Source organism: Takifugu flavidus, unplaced genomic scaffold (assembly GCF_003711565.1).
Source record: "Takifugu flavidus isolate HTHZ2018 unplaced genomic scaffold, ASM371156v2 ctg571, whole genome shotgun sequence".
Lineage (NCBI taxonomy): Eukaryota > Metazoa > Chordata > Actinopteri > Tetraodontiformes > Tetraodontidae > Takifugu > Takifugu flavidus.
The window spans coordinates 1-13,987 of NW_026622184.1; the positions used below are offsets into that span (position 1 = coordinate 1).

A 13,987-nucleotide genomic window follows, 5' to 3' on the forward strand; every position below is an offset into this window, starting at 1 on the left:
ATGACGGCTATCGGTGGGAACCGCAGGTCATTTGACTTTAGTCAGTCTGTTCAATGTTATAGGATTTATTGCAATCTAATAAAAACTATGAATAAATGTGGGAAATAGGAAATAAAAAGAAGCAAAATGACCAAATAAAACTCCCATGAATACTGTAAATTTAAAGATGTCAAGAATGGAATATCATCTTAAATTTAATCAACATAAAGTGAAAAGGCCTCCTTTAAGTTTACTGCAAAATAAACACAAAATCAAGAGCGACACGCGCCAAAAACGTCTCATTCTCTCTTCTGTCTCCACTCATTCTTTTATATTCTCTTAAGATAATGGGGACGGGGTCGCGTGATAACAAAACAACCTAATTGGGGACTATATTTTTGTTGCAAGAACTTTGGCTCTTCAGAAGTTTCTATGTTGCTTCCACAGATTGTGCATCCACTAGAAACTCAGTGTTTTTGAGGAACTACCAGGAGTGGCTGGAGTGGAGCCAATGACGCTATAGCTCATATAGCTACATATAGATCACCGTTATCCTCACCCAAAGACCACCAGTTGGCGCGCAATACTAAGTAGGATTCGTTGCAGCACTAAAAGATATAGGCAGCACTATGATGCGTATGTGCAAACGCGAGTGATATCACCCAAAGTGCCCCATGTTCTATATACCGTATGTTCGCGACCAAAGGGCGCACCGTATTAAAAGGTGCAGCCTCATTTACGGGTGCTATTTCTGTATTTAACACATACATCAGGCGCTCCGGATTATAGGGCGCGGGCATGGTAAAACTACCGCTACGATAGCTTAAAACATGCATGCTAGCGCGTATTTAGCAATTTTGCGAAAGCCGGCAAGTCGAACAACCGACAACAATGTTTCCAAAATTAAAATTTTCGTATTTTTCGTATTTTGTTATTAAAGCCCCGGAGGGCTGAAGCAGGACCGCTGTTAAAAATGTATCAGTCCGCGCTTCCAGTTCTGGTGCAACGTCCAGTTCTAAATGTATGAATCCGCGTATTGACGTTTCAACGTCCCATCAGTAAAGGAGAGATTTGGATATAGTCCCCCTGAGGTGGTGTTTTTAGAGCAGTTCTTAACAACTTTCTCTTTGCCTGATAAGAGGTCCAAACATTATTTCACTTCCCTATAAAATACTCTAAAATTTGCCATTCAAGATCAGATACCCACCAGGTATAATTCATCCTCTAAATTTTCACAATTTCTTATTCTGTCAGGCTGTTTTTAAACCTTTGGCAACATCAAATAAAGTACTCAACTGGTATTATGTCAGGCTGGTTTACATCCCATTAAAGAAGCCAGCAGAAATAAAGCACAACAGTTACACAGACTACGCACAATATAGAGGATATAAAAAACAGTGTGAGATGGGTTTGTGTCACTTTAGTAAAATCAAAGCATTTTTCTTTATGTGCCAGCAATGAACACAATCTAAGAAGTCTTTGACACTAAACATATGGAGCTCCTATAGAACAAACTAAAGATTTGTTGTTATTAAGATAAAGAAATGCAACATTTCCCCCAGAGAAACGATGGCGATGGAAAAAGCCCTGGCTGTGTGTGTGCATCACAGCAGGCGTGGGTTCTCCTCTCTGGAGTCATGCGGGCTCCTTTGAAGGGCAGATGAGGAGGTTGGTTACAGATTCCCCTCAGAAAGATGATTACGGTGCCAAAGGTCATCACCCGGGGTAACCAGGAAGAGGCAGAGTCGGTCTACTGTACGAGCGATGCCGCTCCAGTTATCCTTCTCCTGTCAGGACCAGACATTTGCCACTTTTGATCTTTTTAAATCAGACTTTGGGTTGAGGACTCTGTTTAACCCTCTGAGCTCATTGTAGTCGTTCTTGTTGCGCATGTGTTTAATGATGTAGTGGCTCCATCCACAGCCGGCTTGATCTCTGCGTACAGCTGATGGCTCCTCCCTCTTCTTGTGGTTTCACAGCTCCACACAGACACCAAAGCTCAGAACTCAAATGAAGCTACTGATGCTTCTATATCTCATGTGTTTAAATGTTTCTGGAAACGTCCTGGCAGCGTGTGTGACTCGGGTCACCAGTCCGTGTCTCCCAGACTGTTTCTCAAACATCAGCTCACTGCGGGACTTCACACTGTCGTACTCCTCAGCCGAGGCAATGTAGCCCACTGAGCTGGATCGCCGCGGTAACGCTCCATCCCAGTACGGCTCTGCCTCAGCAGGGCGGGACATGCGCAAGATGTGGGGTAATCGCTGGAGGAAGAGCTGGCAGAAAAAGAAACAGGATTTGGAACACTGATACTGATGTGTGTGTGTGTGTATAGTGGAAAAACCACATGTTCATTGTCATGACCACTTGGCTCCGAATGACCACAACATAAACGGGGAGACCAAGCACTTTTAACAAAATGGATTTATTGAAAAGTAAAGTGAACAGTCAATAGTAACGGTGAAAGCAGTAGGGTGCAACAGGGTATAATCAGAATCCAACGAGGGTAATCCCAACGAGGCTTTAACAACGGGACTGGCACTCTCCAGTGGACGCGTTCGGCAAGGTTTCCAATTTCGTTCGGCAGCAGCTGACCCTCGGCCCGATCAGCCCCATCTCCTCCTGAACACGGGTTTTTAAGCCATCACTGGTTCATCAGGTTAATGAGCCCCACCTGGAGTGGTGGCCTCCCAAACAGGTCCAGACAGCTCCATCTGCAGGCCAAGCACAACACCAGACCAGGCGCAGCCAAAGACACCATATCCCAATATTAAACCCAGACGTGAGGCCACCTAGTGGGCCGTCACACCTCCCCCCAAAAGATAAAGGCCCATAGCAGGAGGGGGAGTTAATTACCAAAACCCATTAAACGAAAAAGAAAATATTTTAACCAAAAGAAACCTTCATACACACATGCTCATGCACACTCTCAAGCATTACAGCCTCACACTTGCAACTCACGTGACCCCAAGCATTCGGCCTGTCTCTCACCCAAGCGTACTTGTCGGCCGTCCAGCTATCCGGCGCCTGGAAAGCACATTTAAGGGCGACAAACAAAGACATGGGCGGACAGACAGACACAGAACAACCGAGGCTCACTCGGACGGAGCTCGGGAGAGAGCGTCCGCCATAACATTCTCCACCCCACGAATGTGTTTAATCACTAAATTGTAAGGCTGTAAGAATAAAGACCACCGCATCAACCTTTGATTGGAGTTTTGCAATGAGTTTAGGAACGTCAGGGGATTATGGTCCGAGTAGACCACTACTTGGGAACCCCCGCCCACATAAACATCAAAGTGCATCAACGCCCAAACCAATGCTAATGCTTCTTTTTCAATAACCGAATAGTTCAGCTGATGGTTCTTGAACTTTCGGGAAAATAGCATACTGGACGATCGATTCCATTTCCATCTGCCTGTAAAAGCACCGCACCGGCCCCGACATGACTCGCGTCCACCTGCAGCTGAAATGGGTCATTCAATCGCGGCGCAGCCAAAACCGGTGCTGAACTCAACAGGAATTTTGCATTCTCAAATGCACGCTGACATTCCGGAGACCAGACAAACACGTTTAGCTTTTAACAAATCTGTTAATGGTGAAACCACCGTCGAGAAATTTACGCAAAACCCCCGGTAATACCCAACCATTCCCAAAAACCTCATTAACTCCTTTTTGGTGGTAGGAGGAGGAAAGGAATGGATAGCCTCAACCTTGGCACTGACAGGCCGAACTGCCCCCTGCCCCACGATTTTGCCTAGGTAGGTTACCGTAGCTTTTGCGAATTCGCACTTAGCCAAGTTGAGAGTGAGGTTCGCCGATGCCAATCTCTCAAAGAGCGCGCGCGTGCGCGCAATGTGATCGTCCCACGTCTCACTATGGACAATTACATCATCCAAATAAACAGCGCATCCCTCCAACCCAGCGACCACTCGGTTCATGAGCCGTTGGAATGTGCTAGGGGCATTCCGAAGACCGAACCCCATAACCCGATATGAATAGAGCCCAGATGGTGTAACGAATGCGGAGATTTCTTGTGCGCGCGGAGTAAGCCTGATCTGATAATAACCCTTTAAAAGATCGAATTTACTCACGAATTGTGCAGCACCAACCCGATCAACACAGTCATCGATCCTAGGCAAAGGGAATGAGTCTGGCTTAGTCACCGCGTTTACCTTCCGGTAATCGGTGCAAACCCGATAGGTGTTATCAGCCTTCCGTACGAGCAAACACGGTGACGCCCAGCTAGAAAATGAAGGCTGAGCCAGATTATTCTTTACTAAATACTCCACACAATCATCTAAAGCTTTGCTTTTCTTAGGTGCCACGCGGTAAAACGCTGTTTTATTGGGCTTGTTTCACCCACATCAATATCGTGTGTAATTAAATGGGTGCAAGAAGGTGTGTCAGAAAATAAAGATTTAAACTCCAGAATCAAATCTTTTAATTCTTCAGCGCGATCTTCACCCAGATGTCCCACAAGTTTGTCTAACTCCGCCAATTTAACAGAATTATCCAACCTCCCCAGCAGCACCGCATCATCAGGACCGACCCCGTCATCTCCACCTGCCACCTGAAGAGACGGCGCCCCGCCCCCAGCCAGAGCTACTGCTTTCGCTCCCCCCGAAGCATTGGAAGAGGTGTAATAAGGTTTTAGGAGATTAACGTGACAAAGCTGCGTAGCCCGCTTGCGAGCAGGAGTAGACACCACGTAATTCGTCTCAGAGATTTTCCTCTTGATCACATAAGGACCCGAAAACTTTGCAGCGAACGGAGACCCAGGGACTAAACACAGTAGACGCGTCAATCGTTTTTTCATTTGTTTTTGTGCTTCAGTTAAATTGTCACTGGCCATCTTCCATGCCAAAAATAGCTTCCGCCGAAAACCATGTACATAATCAACCAAGTCATCCGGTGAATCGGATATTTTGGTATCACCTCGTAAAACATCCAAGGGACAGCGAACTTGGTGCGCAAACACTAATTGGTTAGGGCTAAACCCAGTGCTCTCCTGCACTACACTCCTGGCTGCGAGTAACAACCAGGGTAGGCCCTCTTCCCAATCCCGGTTAAGCTCAACACAGTAAACTCTCAATAGAGACTTCAGTGACGCGTGAAAACGCTCAAGAGCACCCTGGCTCTGAGGATGGTACGCACTACTAATATTGTGCTGAATACGTAACTGGCGGAGTGCATCCGCAAAAGCAGCCGACGTAAAATTTGACCCCGTCACTCTGGACGACCGGGGAATACCAAATACGGCCATAAATTGTGTCAATGCCTTTAGAACGTTTTTGGTGGTAATTGTTCTTAATGGATAGGCCGCAGGATAGCGAGTTGCTTGACACATGATAGTCAAAAGGTAAGCGCTACCCGACTTTGACGGCGGCAACGGCCCACACAATCAATAATTAAATGCCGAAATGGTTTGACCACCGACGGAATAGGCTGTAATGGTGCAGGCTCTATTTTTTCCATTTTGCTTCCCAGCCATTTGACACACATGGCAACACTTCACAAATTTAGCCACGTCTCGTTTTATCCGAGGCCAATAAAAATGTTCAAGTATTCGCCGATATGTTTTATTGACTCCAAAATGCCCAGACGCCTCTCCGTGCGCAGTTTCCAACACTACGTCCCGATACCCTATAGGGATCACCACTTGGGTCACCGGACCTGCCACATCCGACTTCCCTGGGGCGAATACTTGCGTAGCAGGAGACCTTGATCGATAGCGTACTCTGCACTAGAGCCTGAGGACACTCGCTCAAACAGAAAGGACAAAGATTTGTCTTCTTTTTGCGCCAGGCTCACTTTCTCACGCGACAGTGATGGAGGAAGAACTGGAACATATTTCCCGTTAGAGGAGCTCGATCGTGTCGACAGATTTTTAGACATAGCCCTCGTCATTGCGCACGCTGTAAAGACCTCAGGAAACGCTGTAGAACAATCGTTCTGCTGTGTGTTTGGTACTGGGTTAGTTTTAACCATAGGAGGCACAGGCTCGGGCCACACTCGACCGCCTGCTAGATTGTTGCCCAAAAGGACATCCACGCCATCAATTGGCAATGTAGGACGGACACCTACATTTACAACTCCATCAACCAACCCCGAGCTTAAGTGAATTTTATGTATTGGGACTGAAAATGAATTTAGACCAATTCCACGAATTAGCACACTCGTTCCCGTGTCTGACACATCATCAAAAGGCAAAACCTTTTCACTAATAAAACTAACGCAAGCTCCAGTGTCAAAATACGGACACGGACTTTCTTCGCATCGCCCACAATTGACACGAACCCCTCCGTAATAAATGGACTGTAGTCGATATGTTGTGTTGTAGTTGCGACATCTTTGCCATTTATGTTTGGGATCGGGCGCACCGACTCACGCTCAGTTTGGGGGGCATCAATTTTAGCTGGAGCCGCACATCCCACTGGTTTAGTGCTCCCAGAACGAATTTTATTTCGAGCTGCGAGTAAAGGACATTCCTTTTTCCAATGGCCTGGCTCAAAACAATAGCGACACTTGTCACCCGAATCGTCCTGATAGCGGGCTGCATTACCATGCCTGCTCGAAGGCCCTCTTTGCGCGTCATTGCCCGAAAAGAAACGGCGACCGAAACGGCTATACTCTGGTTGAGAACGATCTGGACGGCTATACTCCAATTGTGACCGATCACGGGAGGGTTGTGAGTTAACACAAATTCGTCCGCAAGGACGGCGGCTTGAGCAGCGGATGTTACTTTATTCTCCTGCACATAGGTTGCAATCCTCTCAGGCAATATGTTCCTAAACTGCTCCAGGATTAATAAATCAGTCAATGTCTCGTAAGTATTTGCGCCCACAGACACACCCACCGATTGAAAAGGCTCACAAGTTCCCTGGCCACGTCCGTATAAGTTTGTTTGTCCGTTTTTCGCCAATTCCTAAATTTCTGTCGATAGTGTTCAGGAATTCTTTCATATGCTTTTAATACAGCATTTTTCACCGTTTCATACTCCCTTCTCTCCGCAGGTGACAACGCAATGAACGCCTCCTGGCCCTTGCCCGTTAAGACAGTTTGGAGCAGTATTTGCCTGATCCGAAACGCCCCAGCCACGTTCCGTCGCGACATGCTCAAATAAAGAGAAAAAAATCTCTGGATCGCGCTCATTAAAGTTAGGCAGTAACTTAACCATATTATTCACATTGCCCTGCTCACTGCGATGATTACGCATCCGTTCCATTTCCAACAAGCGCTCCTCTTCTTTAGTTCTCAACTCTAGTCTCTTTTTTCCAATTGAGCATAGCCAGCTCCTTTTGTGTTTCATGTTGTAACTGTAATAATTCTTTGCGCTGCTCGAACGTCAAATGATGGTCTCCCATCTCACTGACAACTGACGCACCTGCAGGGGTAGATTTTCCTATGTGTGTCCCGTCCGACAACCCTGGAGCTCCATTAACGAAGTTAACAAGCTATCAAATACTTCCCGTTTCTTTCTCCTTTCTCCCCTTTAACTCGGTTACTTCCAAGTGGTAGTAGTCAGCTACCTCAATAACTGGGCCTTACTGAAGGTCCCCAGTGCGGCTATAGTCGGAGCTGAAAAAAACAAATCAAGGTCAGACATGGCACAGCGAGCAATCAATTAACAATAAGTGGCATAAACCCTGCCGACGCGTGCTGGGCGAGAATAACGAACGAATGAATGAATGAATGAATGAATCAACGAAGCGATTCCCGTATCGAACGCCTCCCACCAAACTCCACCTGTCTCTTCACGCTCTGCCCCAGAGCCAAAATTTTTAAACTCGATACCGCTGAGTTTCAGCTGTTCTGACTGAACAACTGTCCCTCACGGCTGAGTCTTCAGCCCAGGCAGCAGCACAAAACAACAAGCTAAAATAACAAAAACACAAAAAACAGCGCAAATTGCCCTACAGCCTACCACGGGAAAAGCTCCAAAACCAAAGGTCTCCCCAACAAACTCAGCTGGCGCACCAACAAGCAAGAAACAGCTGATCGATAGATTGGGCTGCGGCAGTTACTCACCACTCCGCAGACAAGTTCAGAATCCCGGACGAGCCCCCATATGTCATGACCACTTGGCTCCGAATGACCACAACATAAACGGGGAGACCAAGCACTTTTAACAAAAAGGGATTTATTGAAAAGTAAAGTGAACAGTCAATAGTAACGGTGAAAGCAGTAGGGTGCAACAGGGTATAATCAGAATCCAACGAGGGTAATCCCAACGAGGCTTTAACAACGGGACTGGCACTCTCCAGTGGACGCGTTCGGCAAGGTTTCCAATTTCGTTCGGCAGCAGCTGACCCTCGGCCCGATCAGCCCCATCTCCGTCCTGAACACGGTTTCTTAAGCCATCACTGGTTCATCAGGTTAATGAGCCCCACCTGGAGTGGTGGCCTCCCAAACAGGTCCAGACAGCTCCATCTGCAGGCCAAGCACAACACCAGACCAGGCGCAGCCAAAGACACCATATCCCAAATATTAAACCCAGACGTTGGCCACCTAGTGGGCCGTCACATCATATATCCTCTTTCATACGTTATTAAGTCATATGTTCATATATCCTATTTCATGTGTTATTAAGTCACATGTTCATATATCCTCTTTCATATGTTATTAGGTCACATGTTCATATATCCTCTTTCATATGTTATTAAGTCACATGTTCATATATCCTCTTTCATGTGTTATTAAGTCACATGTTCATATATCCTGATGTTCATCTGTTCAACAAAGGGACAACAGGATGTGTGTGTCTTACCTGTTTGGTCCACTCAGACATGACGTGCGTGCTCGGCGTCCTGAAGTGGAGGTTGAGGACGACCACACAGTTCAGCACCACCACCGTCACCACCACCATGATGAACATCAAATATCTTCAACACACAAACACACTCAGGTGTTTTCCATTTTTTAAATCTCAGCCGGTTGTCACCTGGTTCTGCAGCCCTAATGTATATATAGTTTGGAGAAGCAGAATATATCTGATTCAGAGTTAAAGTGATGTGGAGTAAATGGTGCGTTTACCTACTTCACAATAAGAGGAACGGACGTGGATGTTTCTGGAGCCTTTGAGAGATCAAGAGTAGGAAGACAGACTGAGCGAGCAGCACCGAGATGGACAGTGTCATCTTCTCACCACCTACACACACACACACACATTTTTATTATCCTTTTTAAAATATATTCAAAAATCTGTTGGGGAGCTAATTAATGTTTTCTCGATTAATGGCGGCCCCTCAGCTCCGCCCACTACCGATGTTTGCTGCTTTATTAGCTGTGTTGTCCCGTGCTGACGTGATATTCAGCTATAATGTCTGATTCTTTGGGTGCTGTTGAAGGTTAACTCAGTTCATGTAGTTGTGATTCTGAAAAGGTCCCAGACTGTTAATCTGCCTGACGCTGGCTTCAATACGTTCTGTGACTCTGCACTGACTGTCTGCGGGCAGGTAGTAGACCAGCGAGGCCAGGAAGGAGATGAGCACGCAGGGGATGATGATGTTGACCACGTAGAAGAGAGGTTTGCGTCTGATGACCAGGTAGAAGGTGATGTCCTGATGCTTGTTGCTCTCCATGGGAATGTGTTTGTAGGTGTTTCTCTTGGCGGGTCGGTGGATGATCTCCCACTCACCATTCTCTGTTGGTCAAAGCCAGAGTTCGGACACAAGTGATGAAGTTATGACTGTCAGTCTGGTTGGAGCTGCAGCCAGTCTGAAGGCTCAGGCTCTGGTGAAAACAACTTCTCTGCATGTATCAACAGCATCCAGTACACTGAAAGTCCCCACACAAGCTCCAGGACTGTATGCAGTAAAAATAAAAAATAAATGGAAATGAATCTTTACTTGGTTACCTGTAAAGCTTGCAGGATCAATATGATCCATTCAACCCGTCCACTTGGTTTCAATGACTATGTCTTCCTTCAGGAGCAACCTGATCTCTTTGGCATTGTACGTTAGAGAGCTGCAAGGCAACATGGGAAATGCAGTTCAGAATTTAAAAAGCCTGTTTTCCTACTGGGAGAGTTTAGCTGCACCATGCATTTTTTTTTGCACCTTTTTCTCCTCTCATATGTGTTTAGATTCTACAAAATCTTGACTCAGCTCAGTTTAAAACATCATGTCAGAGTTTGTCTGCGTTTCAAACAACAATGAAAAATCCTGCCCGTGCATACGTGAATTTGAGCGTGCAGTCCTGCCAGTCAAAGGGGAAATATTTGACGCTGATGGAGCAGGACGATCTGAAGATGGCGGGTGGTAACCAGTAGCAGAGACCTGTTGAATCCACCAGAACGTTGCAGTAGTAGGCCACGTTGAATTGGGCATCGTTGCTGAGGAGGTGGTTGTACACACACGGAAATGTATTAAACATAACGAATTCAAGTATAAATAACAGGACAAGTGATACTTGTTCATTGTTATGACTATTTGATCATGTTAAAGGGGTTGAAACCATATTTTGAAAGATAAAGGTGGTGTTTGATTAGAAACTCTTTCTGAACTCTGGTGCTCTGAAACATCTCCGCTTCCATTTTCAGCTGTTTTTATTCTCAATAACATCAAATCATCCATCCATCCAAATCGTGGTCCTGTTGGACCACCAAAGGACAAACACTTTCCATTTAGCACGGACAAAAAAAACCCAAATCCTGTTTAGCAATAAGCTGTGGGGAGAGTTTGAGAGAGCGTTTCTGAGGAACACGCTGCCATATTGGGTCCAAGCTGCTGGGGTTTTTGTTGTTTCCAGGTGAATCGGTGGGCAGCGGCGTTACCGCCTGTCTCTGCCCCCCCCCCCTCTCTCCCCGTGGTCGTGGTCACGCCGGGCATCTTTACTGGTCCCGTTTTAAACAGGTTCTGTTGGGAACAGGTGTTCTCCAGAACTGTATTCCAGGCTGCTGTGCTGAAGGGCTGTTTTCAGTAGCAATAGAGCCAGAGTGTGCCTGCTCCATATGAACCCCCCCAGGCCGTGCTTTCCTCCTGGCTGAGCCATAATCAGCTCTGGATGGACTGGTTCACGCTTGGACTGAGTCAAGATTTGATAGCTTGACTGATTCTTACAGTTTTTGATCAAACCCCCATCTGCTGATTCCAGGAGATCTTTAAAGGATCTCAGAGCTTCAGATTTATGAAGCCTGCTCAGCCCCCGGCAGCGCTGATGAAACCATTTCATTCCTTCAAAAAAGCAGAACATGAAGCTCCAGAAAAGGTTTTTGGATCAAGTTTCCAACAGAACGAGGACAAGTGGGTAAAAGCGCCACTTTAAAGCCTCCAGGCCTCAGAAAACATCCACCTTTAGGATGCCTGACTTTAGAGGATCGTCGGTTCGCTCCGAGCACAAGAACAAACATGTTTAACCTCAGTCCAAGAACATCTGACCTGAAATGATCAAAAACCTTCAGCGTAAAAAGATGGTGGAGAGAAAGCTGCTGGGAGGTTCTCAGAAGAGAAGTGGCATTAAAGCCAGCTGGAAGAGTCCAGCCTGCTTCCTGCTCCTCCAAACAGGCGTCTCCACACCAACACTGAGGAACACGGGCTTCTGTTCTTCCTTCTTCTCTTCTGACTATTGTGTGTTTGATGAATGCAGCATCCACTCACTGCCCCCCCCCCCCCCCCCCCCCCTCTCTCCCCGTGGTCGTGGTCACGCCGGGCATCTTTACTGGTCCCGTTTTAAACAGGTTCTGTTGGGAACAGGTGTTCTCCAGAACTGTATTCCAGGCTGCTGTGCTGAAGGGCTGTTTTCAGTAGCAATAGAGCCAGAGTGTGCCTGCTCCATATGAACCCCCCCAGGCCGTGCTTTCCTCCTGGCTGAGCCATAATCAGCTCTGGATGGACTGGTTCACGCTTGGACTGAGTCAAGATTTGATAGCTTGACTGATTCTTACAGTTTTTGATCAAACCCCCATCTGCTGATTCCAGGAGATCTTTAAAGGATCTCAGAGCTTCAGATTTATGAAGCCTGCTCAGCCCCCGGCAGCGCTGATGAAACCATTTCATTCCTTCAAAAAAGCAGAACATGAAGCTCCAGAAAAGGTTTTTGGATCAAGTTTCCAACAGAACGAGGACAAGTGGGTAAAAGCGCCACTTTAAAGCCTCCAGGCCTCAGAAAACATCCACCTTTAGGATGCCTGACTTTAGAGGATCGTCGGTTCGCTCCGAGCACAAGAACAAACATGTTTAACCTCAGTCCAAGAACATCTGACCTGAAATGATCAAAAACCTTCAGCGTAAAAAGATGGTGGAGAGAAAGCTGCTGGGAGGTTCTCAGAAGAGAAGTGGCATTAAAGCCAGCTGGAAGAGTCCAGCCTGCTTCCTGCTCCTCCAAACAGGCGTCTCCACACCAACACTGAGGAACACGGGCTTCTGTTCTTCCTTCTTCTCTTCTGACTATTGTGTGTTTGATGAATGCAGCATCCACTCACTGCCCCCCCCCCCCCCTCATTTACACTGCTCCTGGTTTCACAATGCTCCTCAGACAGATGCAACCAGAGACACTGATGCCGTCAGACAATAAACCTGAGTGTTGTTGTGTCCGGTTATTAACATGTTCCATGCTTTTCCTCCTGCAACAGTTCATCACACCTGCTCAGGGAAACCTCGGTGTAAAGGAGGTGAAGCCGTGCCTCAGTGACTCTACTTTGGTGTTTTAGAAACTAACAGTTATTAGATGAATATACAGTGTGCACGTACGCGCACACGTGTGTATAAACACTTAATACACGCGTGTGCGTGGATGTAGACTTTTTAGTACTTTGGGTTCATAGACTTTTTAGTATTTTGCAGATACGTGTCTGTATATAAACCAGATCCTCCTGTAATAAAGAACTAAAGCTGACTGTTGTCACGTGACCTGTCTCCGCCTGTGTCCGATGATGGAACCTGCCTGGAACATCTGGTCCACAGAAAAAGCAAAACAGCTCACAGAACTGCCCAGTTTAGACCCTAAAATGACAATAAATAATGAAAATGTGTGACACAGTAGAAAAATGGACAAACTTTCTATTGGTCATTGACAGTTTCAGTCGTCATCAGAATTCATCAGAAATATTCAAACCAACAAACTACACACAGAACCGCAAAGTTTAGAGCTTAAAGGGAGCGACAGGTGAAGATTTAAAGCTCAACGCAGCTGAAGAAGTTCCAAAAAGGAGAAATATCATGTGATGCTTTACCGCCACCCGGTGGACACGCCTGGGACTGCAGACACTAGTTAAACGCGCTCCGACACATTCTGACCTCTGCTGCTCCTCCTGGACTCCAGGGCTGCAGAAATATGCCGCTTTTACAAGTCTTTCAAATCTGTCAAGCATCATAAATCTTATTTAGTTAACCAGGTTGAATAATGGTGGAGAATAGTGTCCGAAAAGCGTCTTTATTTTAAAGTGAACCAGAACAGTTCGGTCCGCGTTCACAGAGACGCGGAGAGACCTCGAGAGAGTCCGAACAAGTCCGCGAGGAAAACTCTCCAAAATAGTCAAGCCACAGAAGTCAGGGTTTGGCGATGAGGCCGAAAACACTCCGCCGCTGGCAGACGGGAGTTCTGTCCTTAAATCTAACGGGAGATTGAAGAGAGACCGCAGGTGCGTGTGTCTGCGGGGCCACTGTGGCTGATGAGCGGCTCCTCCACGCCCCCTGCAGGTAGACACCCGCAACAACGGTCCCAGAAACTGGGAACCCAACAAACCAGTTTTTAAAAGTATTCCTTTCAGACTAAGCAGGAAGACTGAAGACCGACAAGGTGAGTAAACGAAGAGCATTATTGAAAAGAATTGACAGTTGTGTTTGGAGATAAAATCAAGATTTGAAAACATTTTTGTTACTATTGAAGAGCTGCATAGAGCTGAAGAATTCTTGGCTTAAGAAAATTCAATGAGACTTCATATTTAGTTTTAGCACAAACATCGTTATACATTATAAATGAAGAGGTCTTATTTAACTTTCTTATAGTCTGGCTTTAGTTATAGTTGAATAGTCTTTCTAAGTGAAGTTTAGTTTATTTTTCTGCT

At 46.3% G+C, this 13,987-nt stretch overlaps 1 protein-coding gene across 1 annotated transcript; it reads right to left on the minus strand.

Annotated features, from left to right (window-relative positions):
• Window positions 1-9,022: 9,022 nt before the first annotated feature.
• Window positions 9,023-10,603, minus strand: LOC130520890 (acetylcholine receptor subunit alpha-1-A-like). Its single transcript, XM_057024588.1, has 2 exons — window positions 10,160-10,603; window positions 9,023-9,625 (listed from the first exon to the last, which is right to left on the minus strand). Exons 1-2 carry the CDS (start codon window positions 10,398-10,400, stop codon window positions 9,336-9,338), a joined length of 531 nt encoding a protein of 176 aa, XP_056880568.1. The 5' UTR covers window positions 10,401-10,603; the 3' UTR covers window positions 9,023-9,335.
• Between the last annotated feature and the right edge of the window lie 3,384 nt (window positions 10,604-13,987).

Coding starts and splice junctions, on each gene's coding strand:
- LOC130520890 (XM_057024588.1), bottom strand. CDS start 10,400: ATGAACAAGTATCACTTGTCCTGTTATTTATACTTGAATTCGTTATGT. Junction 9,626..10,159: donor GACTGCACGCTCAAATTCAC/GTATGCACGGGC, acceptor TTTGACCAACAG/AGAATGGTGAGTGGGAGATC.